At 48.2% G+C, this 11,281-nt stretch overlaps 1 protein-coding gene across 2 annotated transcripts in view; it reads left to right on the top strand.

The window, feature by feature from the left end:
* The first annotated feature begins 3,656 nt into the window (after nt 1–3,656).
* The window catches only part of tasp1 (taspase, threonine aspartase, 1), an 84,290-nt gene continuing 76,665 nt past the window's right edge, over nt 3,657–11,281 (top strand). The window contains exons 1-4 of one of the 2 annotated variants that reach the window (XM_078405650.1): nt 3,657–3,952; nt 6,767–6,834; nt 7,763–7,831; nt 10,686–10,806. In XM_078405650.1, the coding sequence (XP_078261776.1) occupies nt 3,739–3,952; nt 6,767–6,834; nt 7,763–7,831; nt 10,686–10,806 (472 nt within the window). In that variant the 5' untranslated portion in view covers nt 3,657–3,738. The remainder of the gene's footprint in view (nt 3,953–6,766; nt 6,835–7,762; nt 7,832–10,685; nt 10,807–11,281) is intronic. The other variant, XM_078405652.1, reaches the window with a different exon arrangement.

The raw sequence follows: 11,281 nt of genomic DNA, 5'->3' as shown, positions 1-11,281 counted from the left end.
TCTTTGGCATAATTTGAAATCTACAAGAGTTCATTGTGTATTACTGACAGCTATATTGTAGATTTCTAATTCACAAGATCCTGAAGGACCAATATCATCTCTATATACTATAACTCTTGTTTGTTTGTGAACTACAGCCAAAACGGTACACGATAGCACGACAATGTTAGGCCCACCTTACTCACCTTCGTCCCTTTGGTGCTAATGGAAGAAGTTTCATTGAAATCGGTGTTATATTTTTTAAGTTATTCACATTTTAAAGTTTAAATCTATCTCCTAGGGAGGGAGGGAGGGGGACGGAGGGAGGATAAGGGGGGGTTGAGGGGGATGGAGTGGGGGGAAGGGAAGGGGTGGAGGAGGGAGAGGGGAGGGGGAGGAGAGGGTGCTGCACCAATGCAGGAGGTTTGGGCCCAAGGGGTCCACTTGGTCTAGTTGTTTACTAAAACACTAAGTGCCAGAGTCTCAAGAAGGGTCCTGACTTGAAATGTCACATATCCATGTCCTCTAGAGATGCTGGCCAACATGCTGAGTTACTCTAGCACTTTGTCTTTCACTCAAGACTCCGGCATCTGCAGTTCCTAGTCATCATTTTTGACTATATTGCTGTATTTTTTACCAAGTTTTTCCATTAAATTTTTCCCACTGCTGAGAATCAAGCTTTAAAGAACTGTGTGTAATTGCTCTTTTTTATTATTGTTTATGTCCACACACCTAACGTACTTTGATCATGCTAGTAATATTCAGATGTTTTCTAAAGCATCACCTGATATCAACAGGAAGATGCTTGCTGTGGATAACAGCTGTATGGAAAGCAAAATTAAAAAAAAGATGAAGGTCAAAGATCAATTTCACGAAATGCCTTTAATTTCTGTCAGATCAAAATTCGTGGAATTAAGGATGTAGGCTGCTTATCTGTTTATTTAATAAAAGTTTTTAAAAATTCATTAATGTTCAGATAAAGGCAATTACCATGGTAAATCTTGCAGAAGTAGAACAGATTCTCCGTTTTTTTTAAAGATTACTTTTATTCAACATGATAACTGCTTTAAATTTAACAAAGCAGAACTTTGTAACAATACATTTTATGGAAATTTATTATATTGTTGTGGAACTCTATATCTGCGGATTTAATCATTAAAAGTTGTAGAACTATGATGCGTGAATTAGTGTAAGGCACGCTAAAACGTCACACTTAATTTGTTTATATTTATAAAACACAAAGGGAGGCAAAGTTGTAGAAACACAGAATTGCAAGTACTGGTTTACATAAAAGGACATGAAGTGTTGGAGTAACTCAGTGGATCAGGCAGTATTTCTGGAGAACATAGATAGGTGACGTTTCAGGTCGAGACCCTTCTTCAGACTGAAGAGGGGCAAAGTTCATTGCCTTAAATATTACTGAACACAAAAAGTGATCCAGCACGTGTGAAAGCCTTGGAAATAATTGATCGTTTTCTGAAAAGTTATCAAACCATGAACAGCAAAATAATTATAGATTGGATCCTTTAAAGGCATCACCCATCTTTCTAAGTAATTCAGAGTAACAAGTTTAAATTTATTACATTTGATTTTATTTATGCTATTGAAAAAGGCAAGGATATCCTGGTTGGCCATCTTCATCCAGGCCTTGAACTTGAAATATGACATTTAAACTTGTTTTGTCAGAGTTACCATATTTAAAACTGTTTGCATGTTTGTCAAGCCAAGGTAAGGTATGGGATTGCATGCTGAAGTTGAAGAAAAAAAGAATCCTGAATAAGGATGATACTGAAATTGAATAGAAATTTATGAGGAGCCTTAGAGTTTTGGAACAAAATATTTCCCATTCGATAATCTGACATGTTCAGGACTATGGTGGACAAGCAAATGTTCTGGACTATTGGATGTTATTTTAATTCACTCTTTTCATGTTCTGGAGTATTACAATATATTCCAGTTAGTCAGGTAAACTTAAATGGAGCGCAAGAACCAAAACCACTGTGAGTGGAGCTCAAACATTACAAGCTGAGCCACACACCCAACTCTCGTTATTGTGGTTTACTAGATAAACTCAGTGGGCCAAGCAGAGAAATCAATATTCATATTGAGTCTGAAGAAGAGTCTCGACCCGAAACATCACCCATTCCTTCTATCTAGAGACGATGCCCGTCCTGCTGAGTTACTCCAGCATTTTGTGTCGACCTTCAATATTCATACCGCTGGGCTGCAAGCTGCCCAAGCGAAATATGATGTGTTGTTCACTCCAATTTGCATTGGGCCTCACGCTGAGAGTGGAGAAGGCCCAAATCAGAAAGGTCAGTATTGGAATGGGAGGGGGAGTGAAAATGTGTAGGAAAGAACTGCAGATGCTGGTTTACACCGAAGATAGACCACAAAATGCTGGAGTAACTCAGGCAGCATCTCTGGAGAAAAGGAATGGGTGACGTTTCGGGTCGAGACCCTTCTTAAAGTGTTTGGCGACCGGAAGATCGCACTAGGCAGACTGAGGTCCAGATGGGCTGCTCATCCACTCGCAATTCATCCGGTCTGCCACCCCCTCATCCGGCCCCCTGCTAATCCGGCCCCGACCCACCCCCTCGTCCTGCCCCCCGTTCCCTCGCTCGTCTGCCCCACACCCCCTCCTCTCCATCTCCTCACTCATCCAGCACCCCCATTCCCTCGCTCGTCCAGCCCTCATCCACTAATCCGGCCCTGGCCTTTCCACCCTTCTCCCCCACCCAATCCCTCGGCCCCACCACCCCCTCGTCCGTCTCCCCCATCCACTCGCTCACCTGGCACCTACCCCCCTCCTCCCCCGCTAATCCGGCACTCTGCTCTACCGGCCCCTCCAGACCCGCTTGTCTGACCCAGCCCGTTGCCACACTGTTAATCCGGACCCCCTCATACCACTGCTCATCCGGCATTCCACTCCCCCCTCACACCACCACTCGTCCGGTACTCCACTCCCCCCTCACACCACCACTCATCCGGTACTCCACTCCCCCTTCACCACCACTCATCCGGTACTCCACTCCCCCTTCACCACCACTCGTCCAGTACTCCACTCCCTCCTCACACCACCACTCATCCGGTACTCCACTCCCCCTTCACCACCACTCATCCGGTACTCCACTCCCCCTTCACCACCACTCATCCAGTACTCCACTCCCTCCTCACACCACCACTCATCCGGTACTCCACTCCCCCTTCACCACCACTCATCCGGTACTCCACTCCCCCTTCACCACCACTCATCCGGTACTCCACTCCCCCTTCACCACCACTCATCCGGTACTCCACTCCCCTTTCACCACCACTCATCCGGTACTCCACTCCCCCTTCACCACCACTCATCCGGTACTCCACTCCCCCTTCACCACCACTCGTCCGGTACTCCACTCCCCCTTCACCACCACTCGTCCAGTACTCCACTCCCCCTTCACCACCACTCGTCCGGTACTCCACTCCCCCTTCACCACCACTCGTCCGGTACTCCACTCCCCCTTCACCACCACTCATCCGGTACTCCACTCCCCCTTCACCACCACTCGTCCAGTACTCCACTCCCCCTTCACCACCACTCGTCCGGTACTCCACTCCCCCTTCACCACCACTCATCCGGTCCTCCACTCCCCCCCCCCCCCCCGCTCCTCCCCCTCCCCCCCCCCCCCGCTCGCGCCGCCACCTTGACCGAGCGCGCGCGCGCGGGCGACCGATGGAAGGCGGCGGCGGCGGCGGCCATGGCGCCCGTGTGTGACCATGGAGGCTGTGGAGAGCGGGCGCCCGGCACCAGCAGCGGCCTCCTCGCCGCCCGCTGCCGCCACCGCCACCGCCACCACCGCTGCTGCCGGGGCCGCCGCTGAGGGCGGGGAGAAGACGGGGCCGGCGGCGGCGGCGGCGATGGCGATGAGGAGGAGCGAGAGAGATGGCGGCGCGGACGGCAGGAACGTGGGCTTCGTGCTGGTGCACGCAGGTGACCCAAAGGCAGACAGCCCGGGCTTGATGTCCTTCTCCTCATCCCCTCCCCTCCCCTCCTCACTCACCGCCATCGGCCTCCTTCCGCCGCCGAAAGGTCAACCTCCCCTCTCTCCACCCCTCCTCTCGCTCCCTCAAATTCAATCTCCCTCCTCCCTCTCTCTAGGTAGGAGGGAGGAAGTCTCCCCCTCCCCCTTCCCCCTCCCCTTCCCCCTCCCCCTTCCCCCTCCTCTCCCCCCCCCCTCCCCCCTCTCCCCCCCGCCCCCCTCTCCCCCCCTCCCCCCTCTCCCCCCCTCCCCCCTCTCCTCCCCCTCTCCTCCCCCTCCTCCTCCCTTCCTCCCTCCCTTCCTCTCCCCCTCCTTCCCCCCTTCCTCCCCCCTCCTCTCCCCCCCTCCTCCTCCCTTCCTCCCTCCCTTCCTCTCCCCTTCCTTCCTCCCCCTCCCCTTCCTCCCCCTCCCTCCCCCCTCCCCTTCCTCTCCCTCCCCTTCCTCCCCTTCCTCCCCCCTCCCCTTCCCCCCCCTCCTTCCTCCCCCCTCCCCCCCTCCTTCCTCCCCCCTCCCCCCCTCCTTCCTCCCCCCTCCCCCCCTCCTTCCTCCCCCCTCCCCCCCTCCTTCCTCCCCCCTCCCCCCCTCCTTCCTCCCCCCTCCCCCCCTCCTTCCTCCCCCCTCCCCCCCTCCTTCCCCCCCTCCTTCCCCCCCCCTCCTTCCTCCCCCCCCCTTCCTCCCCCCCTCCTTCCTTCCCCCCACCTTCCTCCCCCCTCCCCCCCACCTTCCTCCCCCCTCCCCCCCCTCCTTCCTCCCCCCTCCCCCCCCTCCTTCCCCTTCCTCCCTCCCCTTCCTTCCTTCCCCTTCCTCTCCCCTTCCTCCCCCCTTCCTCCCCCCTTCCTCCCCCCTTCCTCCCCTCCCTCCCCCCTCTCTCTCTCTCTCTCCCCCCCCCTCTCTCTCCGCCCCTTTCCCACTCCCCCCCTCGCCCTTCCCTCTCCCTCCCCCCCCCCCCCCCCTGCCATTGCTCACAGTTACAGGGAGGACACGCTGAAGATAAAGCTGTCTGAGGTTATGAGGAGAAGGCGAGTCAGGCAGCATCTCTGGAGAACATGGATAAGGTGACTTTTTAGGTCTGAAGAAGGGTCCCAACCTGAAACGTCACCTGTCCATGTTCTCCAGAGATGGTGACTGACCCGCTGAGTTTCTCCAGCACTTTGTTACTTCCAATTCTTAATCTGCGATCTCTGCACTAGCTCCTATTTCATGGCGGGTATGCAGTTTGATTCTTTGACAACCCCAAACCCTAATTGAAAAGTTACCAGACTACTACTGGGGAGCTGATGATGACATACCTGGGATTTCTGCTTGAGCCACCTCACACAATAATAGAGAATTTTATGTCTTGTGTTTGTTTGGCATATTTTAAACTCATAGATGTCAAACTTGATACAATGATACTTGATACGAGACCAAGCGCAGGCTTGGCGATCGTTTCGCTGAACACCTCCGCTCAGTCCGTCTTAACCTACCTGATCTCCCGGTGGCTCAGCACTTTAACTCCCCCTCCTATTCCCAATCTGACCTTTCTGTCCTGGGCCTCCTCCATTGTCAGAGTGAGGCCCAGCGCAAATTGGAGGAACAGCACCTCATATTTCACTTGGGTAGTTTACACCCCAGCGGTATGAACACTGACTTCTCTAACTGCTTTCCCTCTCTATCCCCTCCCCCTTCCCAGTTCTTCCACTAGACTTACTGTCTCTGACTACATTCGATCTTTGTCATAGAAACATAGACAATAGGTGCAGGAGGAGGCCATTCGGCCCTTCGAGCCTGCACCTCCATTCAATATGATCATGGCTGATCATCCAACTCAGTATCCTGTACCTGCCTTCTCTCCGTACCCCCTGATCCCTTTAGCCACAAGGGCCACATCTAACTCCCTCTTAAATATAGCCAATGAACTGGCCTCAACTACCTTCTGTGGCAGAGAATTCCACAGATTCACCACTCTCTGTGTGAAAAAAAACTTTCTCATCTCGGTCCTAAAAGACTTCCCCCTTATCCTTAAACTGACCCCTTGTTCTGGACTTCCCCAACATCGGGAACAATCTTCCTGCATCTAGCCTGTTCAACCCCTTAAGAATTTTGTAAGTTTCTATAAGATCCCCCCTCAATCTTCTAAATTCCAGCGAGTACAAGCCGAGTGTATCCAGTCTTTCTTCATATAAAAGTCCTGCCATCCCAGGAATCAATCTGGTGAACCTTCTCTGTACTCCCTCTATGGCAAGAATGTCTTTCCTCAGATTAGGAGACCAAAACTGTACGCAATACTCCAGGTGTGGTCTCACCAATGCCCTGTACAACTGCAGCAGAACCTCCCTGCTCCTATACTCAAATCCTCTCGCTATGAATGCCAACATACCATTCACTTTCTTCACTGCCTGCTGCACCTACTTTCAATGACTGGTGTACCACAACACCCAGGTCTCGTTGCATCTTCCCTTCTCCTAATCGGCCACCATTCAGGTAATAGTCTGCTTTCCTGTTCTTGCCACCAAAGTGGATAACCTCACATTTATCCACATTATGCTGCATCTGCCATTTGTCCCGCCCCCTCCCCTGACATCCGTCTGAAGAAGGGTCTCGACCCGAAATGTCACCCATTCCATCTCTCCCGAGATGCGCTGAGTTACTTCAGCATTTTGTGCTTACCTTCAATGTATCAATGCAGGATGTCTCTCACCAAAATTATTTTGATTCTCTTGTGCACACTGATTAATATAATTTGTTTAGGTATTAATTAATTGGTTAAAATTTGATTATTTCAGGAGCAGGTTATCATTCTGAATCGAAAGCCAAGGAGTATAAACAAGTTTGCAAGAAGGCTTGCCAAAAGGTAGAACTATTTGCTATTTGTGGGTTTATAATTGCAAGTTCATAAGCGATAGGTGCAGAATTAGGCCATTCAGCCCATCACGTCTACTCCGCCAATCAATCACGACTGATTTATCACTCCTTCCTAACCCCATTCTCCTGCCTTCTCCCCATAACCCCTGACACCCATACTAATCAAGAATCTATCTGTCTCTGCCTTATATATTTCCATTGACTTGACCTTCACATCCGTCTATGGCAGTTTTAACTGGTCGATCTTTTTTTGCCCTTTTTCGATCTTTTTTACTGTCATAGAGTGATACAGTGTGGAAACAGGCCCTTCGGCCCAACTTGCCCACACCGGCCAACATGTCCCGTGGGACGCGGGGTGGTGACATGGGACATGTTGGCCCCACCTGCCTGCGTTTGGTTCATATCCCTCCAAACCTGTCCCATCCATGTCACTGTCTTAAACGTTGGGATAGTCCCAGCCTCAACTACCTCTTCTGGCAGCTTGTTCCATACACCCACCACCCTTTGTGTGAAAAGGTTACCCCTCAGATTCCTATTAAATCTTTTCTCCTTCACCTTAAACCTATGTCCTCTGGTCCTTAATACCCCTGCATTGGGCAAGAGACTCTGTGCATCTACTCGATCTATTCCTCTAATGATTATATATACTTCTATAAGATAACCCCTCATCCGCCTGCGCTCCGAGGAATAGAGTCCCAGCCTACTCAACCACTTCCTATTACTCAGACCCTCTAGTCCTGGCAACAGACCCTCCAGTCCTGTTATAGCGTGGCATAAATGAAACATTTTTGCAAAATGCTGAAAACCTAGCTATAACATTGAAATGAAATGGACAGCTTTTCACTGTACCTCGGTACACGTGACAATAAACTAAACTAAAGTGAATATTTTTAAAAGTGGAAACCTTTGTGTTTCAGGCGATAGAGAAACTGCAAACTGGTGCTCTCGCCGTGGATGTGGTGGCTGCAGCCCTTATTGAACTAGAGGTGAGGAAATGAGCAGGAAACTTATTTCATAGTTGATATGTTTAGCTTTTCAATATTCTTCTCTTGAACAGGAGAGGAGATTGATCAGAACCCAAACTTCCGCTTTTAAACTTTTTATATCTGGCCCTTTTAGGATGGCTCGTCAGTTAAATAATCAAAAGGATTAAAAATATGGAAGAAAGGAGCCATTGTTCCATTAGTGTTTTTTTTAATATGAAAGGAAATTTCTCTGGTGGCTATTTGTATGACCCTCTCAAAATCCTTCACCTCGCACTTACTGAGATTAAATTCTGCCTGCCACTACCCTATCTCATTTACCTGCTGAACAGTATCATTCTGTAGTCTAAGACTGTCCTCCCCACTGTCAATAACACCACCATATGTGTGTCATCTGCAAGCTTACTAACTATACCTCCTTGCCTAATACTCCACTACTCTACCTCTCGACTGCTGCCCCACTATGCTGTCTTGGGCTTCCTATCACGAAGTAACCCTCTCCCTATTGGAAACAGGGGAAAATTCTCTGTCTCCTGTTATCAAGCAAATTTAGAATTCAATTTGTTGACTTACATTGGATCACATGGCCATTTGGAAAGCTCAGATACTGAATCTGTTATTGGTTAACAGGTATTGCAGATACCTGGTCCTATGTAGTTAGTTTGAGGGAGTTGGCAGAATGAAGTATGTGAAAATGACTTCATCCCACTTTTGTTTTGTTTTGGACAATCTGTTTCTGTTTAGCCTTGCCTCAATAGAATTGAGTTATTAAATTCTTCAGCCTTTGTCGTCCTTTTCCAACAAATAATAAAATATAGTGATTGCTCTGATTAACATAGAAACATAAAAAATAGGTCCATCGTCATAGGGTTGTATGGCATAGAAACAGGCCCCTTCAGACCACAGTGTCTTTATCAGACCAATAAGTCTATGTCTATATTTATCTCACTGGTCCTGCATTAATTCCACATCCCTCCAAGCCCTGCTCATTTACCTGCCCAGATACTTTTTAAATGTCACTGTTTCATGTCTCCACCACCACCACCTCCGTGAGCTTATTCCAGATTAGTTTAGTTTAGAGATACAGAGTGCGCGCTCGGGCCCTTCGGCCCACCGGGTCCACACCGACTAGCAATCCCTGCACACTAATACTATCCTACACACACTAGGGACAATTTACAATTATACCGAGCCAATTAACTTACAAACCTGTAGATCTTTGGAGTGTGGAAGGAGATTGGAGATCCCGGAGAAAACCGATGCAGGTCACGGGGAGAACGTACAAACTCCATTCAGACAGCACCTGTAGTCAGGATCGAACCCGGGTCCCTGGTGCTGTAAGGCAGTAGCTCTACCGCTGAGCCACCTATCAACTGGGAAATGGACAACAGGATGACAGAGATGAGCAATTTACCCCTCAGATCCCCTTTAAACTGCTTCCCTCTCATCTTAACCTTCTGCCCTTTAGTATTATACACCAATACCGTGGGAAAGAGATACTGGCTATCCACCCTGTCTAGGTTTCTCATAAATTTATATAGCTCTTTCATGTCCTTCCTGCAGTGTGGCGACCAGAACTGCACATAATACTCCAAGCTCCATAATACTTCTGGCATGACCAGAACTGCACATAATACTCCAAATGTGGCCTAACTAACATTTTGTATAATTTAACAGAACATTTCAACGCTTATAGTTTGATTGACGAAAGCAAGCTAAACGTAAGCCTTCCTCACCATCATGTTCCCATCTTCAGTGGACTATGTTGTTGAACACCTAGGTGTATCTGTTTCATAACACTCCCCAGGGGCTGCCATTCACCGTGGGTGTCCTGCCTTGATTTAACTTCACAATTAATCCGTAAAATTATGTCTGACATCCCGTTGTCCACTTTCCCTTTTGATCTATGTGTTGCAGTCTTAGACAATCTTCTTCACATGTCCACTGTACCACTAATTTTGATGTCATCAACTAGAGACCGGTCCTGAGCTATCATGTACCCCTTTGGAGATCCTCAGTCTATCTTTAATCGGATTTTACTGGACTTTATCTTGCTTTAAACATTATTCCGTTTATCCTGTATCTGTACACTGTGGACGACTCGATTGTAATCATGTATCGTCTTTCCTCTATCGACAAGATATCACACAACCAAAGGCTTTTCACTGTACCTCGATACATGTGACAATAAACAAAACTAACTAACTTGGACTTGGGAAATCAAGGATTATGAGACAAAAATAGAGAATATGGTGAATGGGCAGGAAAGTGGCGTCAAATGTCAGAACATGAATCATTTTTTTGAATGGCAGAGCAGGCTTATTGATAACCTATTTCTGCTTCTTTTCATGTATGAAGAATGTCAGGAATAATAGTTTGGGAAGAATAAACTATATGTTACTCTCCTGAAATATTATTTCAGATCGAATGAATTTAGCTTCTATAAACCTCAATCGTCAATAGTGCTTTATTGCGCACAGTTTAATTCATTTTGCCTGCAGTATATTACACATACGGGCACCGCCATTTTAGCGCCATTACTCAACGTTCAAAGTCCGGTCGGCCCACGCGCTCAATGTACTGGAGCAGTTCCCGCGAACCAAAGTCTCTCTCCTTGCCCAGCCGTCTTTGGGTCCTACCTGAAGGCGCTGGAGGCATTACTCTGGTTCGCCGGCCTATGGTCCTTGCTCCTCATGCCCGAGATCTCCAACTCCCCACTAGTCCCGTGGGGTGAGGTCCCGCTGACTGAGTTTTCGGGCGAGTTCCCTGGTCCCGCCGACCGACGCGAAGAATTTAAAAAAAGATAAGTTTAGTTCCTCATTGATTTGTGTAATTACCACCGGCTTTCCATTTCTAGGACTCTCCTTTCACCAATGCAGGAATGGGTTCCAATCTCAATCTCTCAGGGGACATAGAATGTGATGCCAGTACAATGGATGGAAAGTCCTTGAATTTTGGAGCTGTTGGAGCACTCAGGGGTACGTACATTTTTACTTTGAAAAATTAACTACAGAGATCAAAAGTGAAGGTGATGCAACTAAAAGTGATGCCATTTCTATCACAGAAATTCATAGTTCCTTTGAATGCTGGAAGAGGGTGATTTTTAACCACATTTAATTCTGTCATTAACATTCAGATATTTTTAAAATATGTTTTTTAAGATTCGGTATTTTAAATTTCATAGAATAATAGAATACCTGCATGTTTAGATGGCACAGATGTGCAGCTAGTAGAGCTATCTCCTCAGAGCACCAGAGACCCGGGTTTGATCCTGACCTCAGGTGCTTGTCTGTGTGGAGTTTGTGCATTCTTCTTCTGTCCCCATGGGCACTCCAGTTCCCACCCACATCCCAAAGGTTAATTGCCGATTATAAATTGCCCCTTGTGTGCAGGGAGTGGATGAGAGAGTAGGATAACATAGAAGTCGTGTGAACGGATGATCGGTGGTCGACG

The sequence above is a fragment of the Rhinoraja longicauda genome, chromosome 9 (genome assembly GCF_053455715.1).
Source record: "Rhinoraja longicauda isolate Sanriku21f chromosome 9, sRhiLon1.1, whole genome shotgun sequence".
NCBI classification, from domain to species: Eukaryota; Metazoa; Chordata; class Chondrichthyes; order Rajiformes; family Arhynchobatidae; genus Rhinoraja; species Rhinoraja longicauda.
This window is presented reverse-complemented; position numbering and strand designations above follow the sequence as displayed.